We start from the raw sequence: 15803 nt of genomic DNA, 5'->3' as shown, positions 1-15803 counted from the left end.
CCTGAGTAGGTCTATGTCAGATACAGTCCTAGGTCAGAGAGGACAAATGTACACAAGTCCCATTCTTAACTCAGAAGCTACCTCCAACTGACAACTGCTCACAAAAGGAAAACTAACTTTCTTCAACAGTGTCTCACTTGCTATACAGACCACACTTAAGTGCAGGGCCCGTTCTTAGCAAAGGAAACTCAATTCAAAATAAACTCAATGGTGCTTTTGTAGGAATGATGGTTTTGTCTCATGATGTTCTCTCTGGATATTTCTTGTTTTTTGTCCTCTAGGTACTTGCTAGTATATTATGATTTCTAATTTTTCTGTGTGAATGAATGCATGTGGTTCTGTGTGTGTATGTGTTTCTTGGGTTTTTTCTTTGTACTTATCAGAGATTGGATGGACCAAAACATATTGCTTATCACAAAATAAATGTAAATGGGGAATCACCACATTGTGACTACAACATCAAATACTACATTTTCTGCAATACGTAGAATGTAGAAAAAATGAAATATGAAGCTTACAGGGGAACTATGATCAAGGAGGAAGAAGACCACCACTAAGGGGGAGGAGGCAGGGCAGAAGAGGGAATTAAGAAGCCTTAACATGACCAGAGTTTATTATGCCACTGTGTGAAAACTTTCGTAAAACTTTAATTAGTATGTACAATAAATATAAGCTAATGTAATTAAGAGAAACTAAGTAAAAATGGAAAGAGCAATAAAAGAATAGAAAAATGGTTCAGAAATGGAGAAAAGCAGGGAAGAAAGAAAAGGAGACAGTGAATGTACTTAAATGCATGAGAGAGGTGGAGAAAAAAATATAGAAAGGAAAGATTTGAATATCCCAAATTAGGATGTGATGTGGATTATTATTTAAATTTAAACGTCTGAACAGTATTGAATTACTGCTGTGATACTATATTTACAATAATGCATGGACGTTGAGAACATTTCTGTGCTTTAATGATTCTGAAATGATTTTAAGGAAAAAAAATGTGAACTGATGAAATAGCTGACATATGACAGAAAAATTCATCTTTATACAGAAGATAAAATATACTTAATTAATCACCATCATATACAATGGAAAATTATGAAAATATTTAGCAATTTAGTCAATTTAATATGCACACTACATAAAAATATGTGAACATAGATTTAATTTCATGCAACAAAAAGTAGACAAAGTGACCATGCTTTTCCTGACTCAATTTGTTCTTGCACTTTATTTCTGAAACGGTGCCAAGTAATCTTTCTGGGAAATTGGCCCCTGTAGATGACCACATGTTGCGTGATGCTCATTGTTCTTACATGAAGAACCTGGAATCCTCAAGCAGAAAGGCCCGGCATTCACTCACCTGTTCATACCATAATACTTCCTGGACTTCATTTGGGCCATACTTCACCAAAAGATTTTCATTTCACAGACAACTGCATAAAATTTGTAGATTGTTAAATTTATCTTCAATATATGAATAATAAATTCAGAGAAAATGTTGGAAAAAATACCTAATGAAAAATAAAAATTTAGCTCAGATGTTTTCAAATCCTCATGTAGATTTTGTATGTTATTTTGAAAAAAGAAGAGCAGATAAAATTTTGTGGTCATAAAATATTAAAAGAGGTTTTTGTTTGTTGCTTTTTCCTCAAGAATTTTGGTTCACAGTAAGTATTTTTAAAATCAGAATGAATTAGATAGGTTAAAGTGAAATAGAAGCTCCATTAAAAAATCTGTGCACAGGTATCAATTTTAAATTTTATAATACAGAATTTTTATGAACAGAGATGAGTAGTTGGTTGAATGAGATTCTATAATAAACATATATTATCTGATACTATAGTTATAGAAAAATTTGACTTTGGACTGTCAGGTAATAGAAACATTCAGTACCCTGAATATTCTTATTAGAAGTGAATTTTATTAAAATCATAGTGAAATGACATTATTAAAAGTAAGGAATTAATCATGTATTAAGTTTGCTTTGTATCATTCACAATTAATGCAATAATTAAACTGGGCGTAATTAACTCAGCTAATGAAAATTAGGAACACAGAATCATAAGTAGAACTTGGGCTCAAAATATATTTATGCGCAAAGATCCATTTGTACTAAATTCTCTTCATTTATTTTATCTACTATGAAATAAATGGATAGTAGTAGCTTATACAGTCTATTATTTGTTATAGGCTAACAGAGTTAATTCATGACAGTACCAGTTCCACTAACATTGTGAAGTATACTAACCAATATGAACACTTACTCAAGTGATCCTTTATATATATGTCTATTTTGGCAATTAAATTTGTTACCAGCCCAAACTGTAAAATAATATTGTTTGTGAGAAAATGCAAGTAGAATAAAAGGCTTTCAATGCATATATGCAAAACATTTTAAATCATTCACCATTGTGTTTAATTTCTGCAGAATATTGAAACACTAATTATGAATGCCTGGATCCACACAAATGACTCTAAATTCATGCTTATGGGATTGACAGATTCCAAGGAGACCCAGCTAGTCCTCTCTGTGCTCTTTCTCTTTATATACACGGCCACTGTGCTGGGGAACACAGCCATGATGCTAATCATCCATCTACATGCCCAGCTTCACACTCCGATGTATTTCTTCCTCACCCACTTGTCATTCCTTGACCTCAGTTACTCAACTGTCATCACACCTAAAACCTTGGAGAACCTGCTGACTTCCAGAAGGAGCATTTCCTTCAATGGCTGCTTCATTCAATTATACTTTTTTGTACTTTTGGCAGCTACTGAATGCTTTATACTGTCTTCCATGGCCTATGACCGCTATGTAGCCATCTGCAATCCCTTACACTATCCAGTTATTATGTCCACAAGGCGCTGCCATGCTCTTATCACTGTATCCTACGTGATTGGAGCTATGGATGCCTCTGTCACTGTGTTCTGTTTAAGTACATTGAATTTCTGCAGTTCCAAGGTAATCCACCATTTCTTTTGTGACACATTCCCAATTTTAGCCCTATCCTGCAGCAATACCTATGATGCTGAAGTCACCATATTCATTTTAGCTGGTTCTACTCTACTGCTGTCTCTTATCACTATTTCTTTATCCTATGTGTCCATTCTCTCTACAATTTTGAAGATAAATTCTTCCTCAGGTAAGCACAAAGCCTTTTCCACTTGTGCCTCTCATCTCCTAGGAGTCACTGTCTTTTATGGAACTATGATCTTTACTTATTTGAAGCCAAGCAAGTCCTACTCTCTGGGAAAGGACCAAGTAGCTTCTGTTTTCTATACAATTGTGATCCCCATGCTGAACCCACTCATTTATAGTCTCAGAAACAAAGAAGTGAAAAGTGCTGCCCTTAGACTTGTGAAAAAGAGAGAGGGCTCTCAGAAATTTACATAACAATGTGCCAGATACTTAAACACTTCTCCTTTTTTTGCTACTGAGCATATCACTTGTTTGTGTTTCTTTGTTTTCCAGGCAGTGTAGCACTATCTTAGAACTCTCTGTAGACCAGAATTGCCTCAAACTAAGATCCTCCTGCCTCTGTATTCCAAGCTGGAATTAAACATGCGAGCCACCACCACTTGGATATTGATCACTTCTTTACTTTTTCTGTCTCTGTATGAACCTATCAGCTTTGTTTCCTTCTTTGTGCATGTGTAGAACTTCTCTTCCAAGACCAATGTTTGGACATTTCTCAGAATGGGACTTTAAAAATCTGTGTCAATTGAAAATCTAGACATTTATAGTAAACTCATGCTCTGAATTTTTGAAATTATCAGGAGAAAAAACATGCAAATGAAAGAATATTCTTGAATTCTTAAGGTAATACAGTACTTAATATGTTATTAATTGTCAGACATCTGACTTAGGAAACATAACACTGACACATTAACATTTTTAAAAGTCAATCATTTGTGTTATGAAAGATTTTCTATGTTGGATATATCAATAGTTAGTGGATGACATTTTTAGTCTCATCTTCCTCAGTTGAATAGAATAAATAATAATTACAAGTCAAGGAGATAACAAAATGGATATAATACATTGATAAAAACCAAATTCTCTGCTTATTATAATTTAAAATCATTGCTAAATTTCATTTGTAGTTGATTTGAAGTATATTTACAGATGCTTAGCCACATTTCAATTAGTGAAAATTATGCAAATAGCCAGATATAAAAATCAATAGTTATGAAATACATATTCGATTTAAATAATTAAAACAAAATTAAATGATAAGGAAATGGAAATTGTAATATTGGTGACAATATGGAAAATGGTTAATTTTATTAAGCAAAAGAAGCACTGTAATATATTACACATATTTCCATATTCTTATTAATCAATAACTTGTTCGTACTTTTGTATAGTGTAACATAACAAATGGATGTCCTTTTCTCTATGTTCTTTTGTAACTTCCTTCATTTACTGAGAAGTCAAATATTTGACCATTTTTGTGAATATAAGTTGTGCATTGTGCATATTCTCAGTGTGTGGGTAAGATCTTACTTATTGTCCCACATTAGATTAGAGCTCATATCCTATACACACAAGTCAGAATTCTGGGTACAGACATAACCCCTGTGTATGCAGCTCCTAAACTTTAAAAAGTCAGATCATCTGCGTGAATATGTTCACTGACATTTATCTTATTAATTCGCATTTATAAAATGTTAAAAATAAATTATTGAATTAAATGATTGACTGAGTTTTTCTTGTATTATGGAAGAAAATACTCTAAGTCATATTATTGACTATAAATTTGTATTTTGTGTGAGAGTGTGCGTATGTGTGAGTGTGTGTGTCTGTGTGTGTCTATGAGTGTGTGTGTGTGTGTGTGTGTGTGTGTGTGTATGTGCTGATGGAATATACATCAGTGAAGCCATGTTAGGACTTTCTATGCGGTTCCTCAAAAGACAAGATGAGAAGTTCCTTATACTACAGCGATATAAAACACACACACACACACACACACACACACACACACACGTACACACACACTAGAACTTTGTGCATACATCAATTACCCATTCTGAATTTTGGGGAACCTTGAGATTTTATAGATCAACGCAGCAGTCCCAGCTGTTGTGATTTCATGTTTGTAATAGTACAGTCTTTAATACCCTAAAAATACTTTTTTTCTACACACTTCCACTTTCTCTGGCTTTCATAATCTTTCTGCTGTTTTTTTCTGTGATAATCCCTCAGCCTTTAAGAAAAGAGCATTTTATATATGAAATTCTTTTAAGAGCTGAGTATTCTTGTGTTCTCTATATTGAACATCTCTATATATTGACCATCTTTGCATCTCTTAATTAATTGCTACCTAGAAGCTTCTCTTATGGAGATTGATAAATTTACTAGTGTATGATTACTAAAATAAGGATTAGGAGCTAGATTATTGCTATATCCTTTTATGAGAAAAATAGTTATAGGTTCTACTAAAGTGGCTATAACTTAGCAAGACATAAGATTTTAACAATTAATAAGATAAGTCATAAGTTCTGAATTGTGAAGGGGATTTATATCAAACAGAATGTAGTTGGCTACTCTAAGACCATCATGAAACTATTAAAGTTGTAGCATGGCTTGTCAGGATAGTCATTAATTTATTTCCCAGTATTCACAGCTATGTAAGTCTGTTGATGACTTTTCTTCGCTGGTAGTATGGAGAGAACCATAAATTACAACGGAAGCTATATTTTCTTACCACACCTATGCAGTCCATAGTCTGTGACCATCCACTAGCTTGATTCAGGTGTTTTCGCCAACATGTTCTTGACCTCTCCTTATTAATTTAATCTCTCATTTCTGTCTTCAATGAACACCAGGAGCTCAGCTCAGTGTTTGGCTGGAGGTCACTGCATCTGATTCCATCAGTTACTGGATGTAGGTTCTATGATGACAATTAGAGTAGTCACTACTCTGATTAAGGGGGAAGACCCCATCAGAGACCCTCTCCACTATTGTTTGGTCAACATTGTGAATTCCTGAGAATTTCTCTAACACCAGGTGTTTCTCTATACCCATAATGCCTCACTCCATCAAGTTACTCTTTCTTTGTTGATTACCTCATCTAGGTTATGAATTGATATGTACTTCATATATGAAAATTAAAGACAATTAGCAAATGATCAAGCTGTACTGTTAATGCGTATGTACATAAAGAATATAGATAGCATATAATAGACATCCTAGTGTACCTATGTTCTAATTATATAGTGAAATGTGGACAAAATTTTAGATCTTAACTAGGAATGAAAAGGTAAAGAAAATATGGCATGTATCACATGTACTTATCAGAGATTTGATGGAACAAAGCCTATTTTATATACCGAAATGAGTGCAAATGGGGAATCATCACATTGTGATTACAACATCAAATACTGCATTTTAAATTATATGTATATATATAAAATTTAGAATGAATTAAATATAAAGCAAGGCAACTTTAATTAAGGAGAAAGATGATCACAAAGAGGGAGGACGCAGGACAAGAGAGGGAATTAAAAATCTTTAACATGGTCAAAGTTCATCATATACCTGTGTAAAAACTTTTCATAATACTTTAAATAGTTTATACAATAAATATCTGCTATTGTAATTAAATGAAACTAAATAAAAATCAAAAGAACAGTCAAAGAAAATAAAATTGTTCAGAAATAAAGAAAGGGTGACTGTTAAATTACAAAAATGCATGAGGGAGAGGGAAAGAGAAGAAAAGTATAAAAAGCAAAGTTTTAAATGTCCAAATTTCATAAGTGATGTGTATTATTATTTAAATTTAAACATCTGAACAGTTTTAAGTTACTGCTGTGATACCGCTCTGGTACAGTAATGCATGGGCATTGTGAACATTTCTTCATTTTCTCAAAATTGTAATGATTGTAAGAGAAAAAAATGAGTGATACTGATGAAGTAGCTGACATATTACAGAAAAATTTGTCTTCCTACAGTAGATAAAATATAGCTACTTGACCACTGTCCTTTACTAAGGTAAATCATGAAATCATTTGAGTCAATTTAATATGCACACTACATAAAAACATGTGAATATAGATTTAATTTCATGCAACAGAGAGAGGAGAGGGTGATCATGTTTTTCCTGACTCAATTTGTCCTTGAACGTTAGGTCTGAGTGCGTGCCAAGTAATCTTTCTGGGAAATTGGCCCCTGTAGATGACCACATGTTGCGTGATGCTCATTGTTCTTCCATGGAGAACCTGCAATCATAAAGTTGAAAAGCTTTATATTGGCAGAAAGACAGCCACCGGCCTGTTTATAACACAATAATTTTGGGGCTTCGTTTGGGCTATATTTTACAAGGAAAATATTAATTTTACTGAGAAATATATAAAATTATTAGGGTGTAAAATTTATCTTCACAATACGAATAATGAATTCAGGAAAATGTTGAAACAAAAACCTAAAGGAAAATAAATGCTTTAGTACAGATTTTGTCAAATCCTTATGTACATTCTCTATTTTGAAAAAAGGGAGCAGATGAAATTTTTTGGGCATAAAATCTTATAAAAGGCTTTGTTTGTTTGCTTACTCATCGCTAGTTTTGTTCACAGTAAGTATTTTAAAAATCAGAATGGATTAGATGAACTTAAAAGATCTTTGTAAAAATATCTTTTGTTAATTTTATATGTTATCCAGAATTTTTGTGAACAGAAATGTGTACTTGATGGAATGAGATTCTAAAATAAATGCACATAATCCAATACTGTCATCTTAGAAAACTTTAACTTTAGACTGTCAGGTAATAAAAACATTCTCTCATCCTTAATATTCCTATAGGAAGTGAAATATTTTGTAATCACATTTAACTGACATTATTAAGAAATAAAGAATTGATCCATTAGGTTTGTTTGGCATCTTATTTCACAATTTATGCAATTTTTAAATGGAGCTTTATTAACTCGAATAATGAAAATTAGGAACACAGAATTATAAGTAGAATTCGGGCTCAATATACACACACACACATATATACATATATATATACATACATACACATATATATATACACACATACATAGACACAATTGTATTTCTTGTAATTTATTTGATCTTTTTGCATTATTTACCTAGTATAAAAGAATCATAATGGATGATAAGTAGTAGTTAATAGAGGCTAATATTTGTTGTAGCCTAAATGAATTATTTCATGACAGTACCAGTTCTACCAACATTGTGAAGTATACTTACCAATATGAGCGCATAAACAAGTAATGCTTTATATATCTGTCTATTTGGGCAATTAAATTTTATAAACCTCAAACTGTAAACTAATATTATTTGAGAGAAAACACAATTATAATAAAGGACTTTTAAATGCATATACACAAAACATTTTGGATCACTCAGGTTAAGTATTGTCTTTAATTTCTGCAGATTTTAGAACCATTAACTATGAATGCCTGGAACCACACAAATGAATCTAACTTTATACTTATGGGATTGACAGATTCCAAGGAGATCCAGCTAGTCCTCTCTGTGCTGTTTCTCTTTATATACATGGCCACTGTGCTGGGGAACATAGGCATGATGTTAATCATTCGTCTAGAAGTCCAGCTTCACACTCCGATGTATTTCTTCCTCACCCACTTGTCATTCCTTGACCTCATTTACTCAACTGTCATCACACCTAAAACCTTGGAGAACCTGCTGACTTCCAGAAAGAGCATTTCCTTCATGGACTGCTTCATTCAATTGTACTTTTTTGCCCTCTTCGCTGTAACTGAATGCTTTATACTGTCTTCCATGGCCTATGACCGCTATGTAGCCATCTGCAATCCCCTACACTATCCAGTTATTATGTCCACAAGACGCTGCCATGCTCTTATCACTGTATCCTACGTGATTGGAGCTATGGATTCCATTAGCACTATCTCTCCTATAAACACCTTGAATTTCTGCAGTTCCAAGGTAATCCATCATTTCTTTTGTGATGCATTCCCAATTTTAGCCCTGTCCTGCAGTGATACCTATGATGCTGAGGTCAACATATTCATTCTAGCTGGACTTACTCTACTGGTGTCCCTTCTCATTATTTTCTTTTCATATGTGTCCATTCTCTCTACGATTTTGAAGATAAATTCTTCCTCAGGTAAGCACAAAGCCTTTTCCACTTGTGCCTCACATCTCCTAGGAGTCACTGTCTCTTATGGAACTATGATCTTTACTTATTTGAAGCCAAGCAAGTCCTACTCTCTGGGAAAGGACCAAGTAGCTTCTGTTTTCTATACAATTGTGATCCCCATGCTGAACCCACTCATTTATAGTCTCAGAAACAAAGAAGTGAAAAGTGCTGCCCTTAGACTTGTGAAAAAGAAAGAAGGGTCCCAGGAATTTACATAACAATGTTGCCAGATATTTAAACACTTCTCCTTTTTTTTGCTACTGAGCATATCACTTGTTCGTGTTTTTGTTTGTTTGTTTGTTTGTGTGTGTGTGTTTGTTTTCCAGGCAGTGTAGCACTAGCTAGCTTAGAACTCACTCTGTAGACCAGGATGGCCTCAAACAAACTAAGATGTTCCTGTCTCCGTATTCCAAGCTGGAATTAAACGTGCGAGCCACCACCACTTGGATATTGATCACTTCTTTACCTTCTCTGTCTCTGTATGAACCCATCAGCTTTGTTTCGTTCTTTGTGCTTGGTTTGAACTTCTCTTCCAAGACCAATGTTTAGACATTTCTCAGAAGGCGACTTTAAAAATCTGTATCAATTAAAAATCAAGACATTTATAGTAACTCATGCTCTGAATATTTGAGATTATCAGGAGAAATAACATGCAATTGAAAAAACATTCTTAAATTCTTTTTTTTTCTTATTTTTTTCGAGACAGGGTATCTCTGTAGTTTTTGGTGCCTGTCCTGGAACTAGCACTTGTAGACCAGGCTGGCCTCGAACTCACAGAGATCCGCCTGCCTCAGCCTCCCAAGTGCTGGGATTAAAGGCGTAAGGTAGTATAGTACTTAATATGTTATTAAATGTCAGATATCTGACTTAGGAAACATAACACTGAAACATTAACATTTTTAAAAGTCAGTCATTTGTGTTATGAAAGTTTTTTATGTTGGATGTATCAATAGTTAGTGAGTGACCTTTTTAGTCTCATCTTTCTCAGTTGAATAAAATAAATAATAATTACAAGTCAATAAGTGCGGCGAACTCCCCTGACCAGCAGGAAAGAACAGCCACCAGACGAGGATTCTTCTCAAATCAGGCTTTATTGGAGCCTCTTGGTTGAAGGGAGAGCAGAAAGCAAGGGGCCCCGAGCTCTGAGCTGTAGCTGCTTATATAGGGAGTCTGCCTAGCAACCTTTGCTACTTTGATACTTTAACTGCTTTTCTGGAGACCCACCGGCAGGAAAGAAAGCAGGGGAACATCCCTGTCAATTACAGACCACAAGGAAGTTCCCCTGCCTGTCAGGGGAAGTGTGGGCAGCTAGATCGCAACAACTCATCCTGTTTTCTGGTGGAAGAACTGCAACCTTTATTATGGTATCAAGCAAGGCTGGGGCCAAATGCCATCTTGTAATGGCAGCCATTCAAATCGGCTCCCTGCAAATAAGATAACAAAATGGATAAAATTCATTGATAAAATTAAGTTCTCTGCTTATTATAAATTAAGATCATTGCTAAATTTCATTTGTAGTTGATTTGAAGTATATTTACAGATACTTAGCCACATTTTAGTTAATTAAAATTATGCAAATAGCCAAAATAAAACCAATAGTTATAAAATATGTATTTCATTTAAATAATTGAAACATAATTAAATGATAAGAAATGGTAAATTGTAATATTGGTGACAATATGGAAAATGGTTAAGGTTATTAAGCAAAAGAAACACTGTAATATATTACACGTATTTCCATATTCGTATTAATCAATAACTTGTTCGTACTTTTGTATAGTGTAACATAACAAATGGATGTCCTTTTCTCTATGTTCTTTTGTAACTTCCTTCACTTACTGAGAAGTCAAATATTTGACCATCTTTGTGAATATAAGTTGTGCATTGTGCATATTCTCAGTGTGTGGGTAAGATCTTACTTATTGTCCCACATTAGATTAGAGCTCATATCCTATACACACAAGTCAGAATTCTGGGTACAGACATAACCCCTGTGTGTACAGCTGCTAAATTTAAAAGTCAGATCATCTGCATGCATATGTTCACCGACATTTATCCTATTAATTCACATTTATAAAATGTTAAAAATAAATGACAGAAATTTCCCTATATTATGGAAGTAAATACTCTAAGGCATATTATTGACTATAAATTTGTATTTTTTTGTAATTCAAAACATTTTCACATAGAGGATTAAATTTATTTTCAGAAGTACGTGTATGTATAATACTATTTATTTTATATATATTTCACTAAGAATTGTTTTAGAAAAGGTAGAACCACTCTCTTAGTATTTAACTTTGTTTATCTCTTGTAGTTATATAGATATGATTTATACATTTACATATTTCTGAAAGTTTATCTACTTATTTAAGATTATATCTCTATAATACATATCTATCTATCTATCTATATATATATATATATATTCTACTATGCTTATTTTTACAAACCTAAGTTTTTCAGTTAATTCAAATATTAGATATGTCCCTGTTTTATCACTTTTAAAGACTGGCATTGTACTATATCAATATTCCATGAAAATTGTCTTATTTTTCTTTAGTGATTTTGTTGTCTGTAATTTATAATTTTGTTACTCCAATTTCTTTATTTTTGTAATAAAAACACAGCTTAATAAATGTTCACAATAAATATATTCTAGTTTGTTTTTCTTTGATTTTGAATGTGCCTCATTCTGTATATTTTCCTCATTTCTGTCATATTTTGTTGCTGGTATTAAATACAAATATATATTTAAATACATATTTTATTAAATCCTTTTTAATGCAGACATAACCTAATAGTTTTTATCCTATTCATAGGAATGTAAAAGCATTACAGATTTCAACATTAAAACATTTTTTCACAGATATCATTCTTGTGTACAATGTATATTTATAACCATAGAACTACTTCTACTCTTAGGTTTGATCAGGGAAGAATCTGCCCTCAGTAGGACAATCGTTAAACTAGTAGGTAAGTTACAATGAGTGCTCATCTCTATAAAGGACGTCAGTATTTTATACACAATATTTTGTCTTTGTATTAGCTCCTGCTATCATCACCCCCTTTTTATTTTCAAAATCCTCCAATTACTGGTAAAACTTTTTTTCAACTAGAGGACATACGTGTGTGTGTTTCTAGGACTTGGGCAGTAGCCACAGTCTCTGTAAGCTCATCATTGTGACATCCAGGACATGAACAAACACCAGTGCTTGTTTCATATTACTATTCTCAATCCCCAGCTGCCTGTCTTCTTCAGTGTTACCTGGACCTTGTAAGGGGGTGATGCACTAACCTATATGTATAATCACACACACCTAGAAGGCAGTTGTCCAACCATATTTTAACTTGAAAGTCTACTTTCCTTGTCTTGTCTATTTCTATGTCTAGGAACCTTACATCTCTTGCCATCTCTTGTGTTAGCAACTGTATTCAACAAAATCTTTCACTTTGTAGACTGTCAAAATTGCAAAGAATACAGTTTTAGGTGAGATGTCTTACCTGCTTCATATTAACATTTATATAGTATGATTACCAACGAAAGCTATATTCAACATGAAATAAATTAGGTATACATTTCAGTTTAATTATATATATGCATATATATATAATATTCTTTGTATTGCATTGCATACCTTAGTCAACATTGTAAGAATTATCACAACAGAGCAAATTAAGATAAAGACCAGAGATATTTTGCCTCTTGAGTCTAATCATATCTTGTGTCATGAGAAAGATAAAAGCTTGGAGGATGTAGCAACAAGAAAATAATTTCTTAGTTTATGATGCTAATATGAAAAGTTTTAAAACTATTGCTTAAGTTTAAATATAAATAAAATTGTAACATGTTATATCACTAGTTTACTTATTTTTTTATTATGCCTTTCTCCAAAGAGCTTGAATTCAAGGCACATACATCATCAATAGTTATGAAATAATCTTTAATATGACCCCTAATATGACAAAGACCCAATTCTGCTTTTTTTTAGTATTTGTGCTCCATTTTCTTCCAATATAAAATTTGTAAATATAGTTTTGTTTTCCTTTTTGTCTCTATAGGAATGGAACATTGACTCTTAGACATGTGGCAAATTCTCTGCCTTTGACCTATGTACCTAAACTTTATTTTTCTTTTATTTTGAGTCACTATACATAAGCAGTTGTCTCCACTTTTCTTGAGATTTTATTCTCTTCCTCTTACTTTGATTAGCAATTTGATTTTTGGCCAAAACGAGAGGCTGTGCACTAACTGCCCTTTTCAGAAGAGGTAAGGGGAGTAACCACTGAGCACATAAGCCAGAGCCAGAGACTACTGAGGGTTTGGACATGAATCTCGGACCTTCAAGGGAGTAGACCTAAGCCAGGACCCCAGGACCTCCAGGCACTAAGCCTGAGCCAGGACCTCTGTCAGTCTGGGCAAGAGTGAACCTGGGACACCAAAGGGAATAGGCAGGAACCTGGAACCTCTGTGGGCCTGAGCATGAGTCCGGGACCTCTGAGGGCCTGAGCCAGGTCCTCTGCAGTTCTGGGCACACCTGAGCCTGGGAACTCTGAGGCAGTAGACTGGAGCCAGAAACCTTTGCATGACAAACTCCAAGCCAGAGACTTCTGAAGGAGGGGATCCAGACTGTGATTTACAGAAACAGGTCAAAGCAGGTAACCTAGGCCAAAGTAGGCCTGAGGTAAGGAATGCCACCTTGAGCAACAAATTCCGTTGGAGTGGGACAGAGCCAGCTACCTAGGACAGAGTGGGCCTAAGAAAGCAAGCTCCACAGGAACAGAATCAAGGAGCCAATCCAGTCCTGGGACATAGGTGGAACAGGATTGAGCCAGTGACCTGATCCAGAGTCAGAAATCTCCACCTGAACAGTTACAAGGGAGTAACTGCTGAGTGAGTGAGCCATAGCCAAATACTACAGAAGGCCCTGACATGAATCTGGAACCTTCAAGGGAGTAGACCTAATCCAGGACCTCTGTGGGTCTGAGCATGAGTTCCAGACCTCCTAGGAAATAGGCCTGAGCCAGGACCTCGCCCAGTCTGGGTGTGAATCTAGGACTTCCGAGGGAGTAGGCAGGAACCAAAGATCTCTGCAGGTCCAGGCATGAGTCTGGGACCTCAGAGGGAATAGGCCTGAGCCAGGACCTCGCCCAGTCTGGGTGTGAATCTAGGACTTCCGAGGGAGTAGGCAGGAACCAGAGATCTCTGCAGGGCCAGGAGTGAGTCTGGGACCTCAGAGAGTGTAGGCCTGAGCCAGGGCCTCTGTGGGGCTGGGCATTGGTCTGGGACATCAAAAAGAATGGGCAGGAACTTGGAGCCTCTCTGGGTCTGATCATGAGTTCAGGACCTGATGTGGGAGTGATTTCTTATTAATAAAGAAACTTCCTCGGCCCTCATAGGACAGAAAATTAGGTAGGCGGAGTAGACAGAGGAGAATGCTGGGAAAAAGAAGCTGAGTGAGTGAGTCGCCATGATGCTCCCACTCCAGACAGACGCAGGTTAAGATCCTCTCTGGTAAGCCAGCTCATGGGCTACACAGAATATTAGAAATGGGTTAGAACAATATGTAAGAGCTAGCCAATAAGAAACTGGACCTAGCCGGGCCAGACAGTGTTTGAAAGAATACAGTTTCCGTGTAATTATTTCTGGGCATAAGCTAGCCATGCCACCGCTCATATTTCAACAAGGACCCCTGAGGGACTAAGCCTGAGCCAGGTCCTCTACAGTTCTGGACACATCTGAGCCTGGGATCTCCAAGGCAGTACACTGGAGCCAGAAACCTTTGCATGACCAACTCCAAGCCAGGGTCTTCTGAAGGAGAGGATCCAACCAGGATTTACAGAAACAGGTCAGAGTCAGTAACCTAGGCCAAAGTAGGCCTGAGACAGAAAACTCCTAAGGAGCAGACAAAGCACAGGAGCACTGAGGTCAACATATTCATTTTAGCTGGATCTACTTTACTGGTGTCCCTTATTATTTTCTTTTCATATGTGTCCATTCTTTCTATAATTTTGAAGATAAATTCTTCTTCAGGGAAGCATAAAGCCTGAGACTTCTGAAAAAGAGAGAGGCCTCCCAGAAATTTAAATAACAATGTTGCTAGACATTTAAACACCTTTCTTTTTTTATTTTTTTTTTGGTACTGATCACATCACTTGTTTGTTTTGTTTTGTTTTTTTGTTTGTTTGTTTTTGTTTTTCAAGGCAGTGTTGCACTGGCTGTTCTGGAACTCTCTCTGTAGACCAGAATGGCCTCAGACTCACAAAGATCCTACTGCCTCTCCATTCCAAGAGCTAGAATTAAATGTGCGATCCACCACTACTTGGATATTGATTACTTCTTTACCTTCTCTCTCTTCATGAAACTATAAGCTTTGGTTCCTTTCTGTATTTGTGTAGAGCTTCCTGTTCAAGACCAAAGTTTGGGATTTCACAGAACAGGACTTCAAAAATCTGTGTCAATTGAATATCATGATATGCATATGAAACCCATGCTCTGAATATTTGAGATTATCAGGAGAAATAACATGCAATTGAAAAAATATTCTTAAATTCTTAAGCTTATGTATTATTTAATATGTTATTAATTGTCAGATATCTGACTTAGGGAACTTCACACTGACACATTCACATTATCAAAAGTGATTCTCTTTGTAATATGAA

At 35.1% G+C, this 15803-nt stretch overlaps 2 protein-coding genes across 2 annotated transcripts; both read left to right on the top strand.

Annotated features, from left to right (window-relative positions):
- The first annotated feature begins 2440 nt into the window (after positions 1 to 2440).
- On the top strand, positions 2441 to 3388 carry LOC126497784 (olfactory receptor 8H1-like). Its single transcript, XM_050135958.1, has one exon. It carries the CDS (start codon positions 2441 to 2443, stop codon positions 3386 to 3388), a length of 948 nt encoding a protein of 315 aa, XP_049991915.1.
- Positions 3389 to 8410: 5022 nt separating this feature from the next.
- On the top strand, positions 8411 to 9358 carry LOC126497783 (olfactory receptor 8H1-like). Its single transcript, XM_050135957.1, has one exon. It carries the CDS (start codon positions 8411 to 8413, stop codon positions 9356 to 9358), a length of 948 nt encoding a protein of 315 aa, XP_049991914.1.
- Positions 9359 to 15803: the final 6445 nt, after the last annotated feature.

The sequence above is a fragment of the Alexandromys fortis genome, unplaced genomic scaffold (genome assembly GCF_014885135.2).
Source record: "Alexandromys fortis isolate MF-2015 unplaced genomic scaffold, M_Fortis_MF-2015_v1.1 scaffold_23, whole genome shotgun sequence".
NCBI classification, from domain to species: domain Eukaryota; kingdom Metazoa; phylum Chordata; class Mammalia; order Rodentia; family Cricetidae; genus Alexandromys; species Alexandromys fortis.
The sequence above is the reverse complement of the archived record's forward strand: the minus strand, read 5'-3'. Positions and strand labels throughout refer to the sequence as shown.

Coding starts and splice junctions, on each gene's coding strand:
- LOC126497784 (XM_050135958.1), top strand. CDS start 2,441: ATGAATGCCTGGATCCACACAAATGACTCTAAATTCATGCTTATGGGA.
- LOC126497783 (XM_050135957.1), top strand. CDS start 8,411: ATGAATGCCTGGAACCACACAAATGAATCTAACTTTATACTTATGGGA.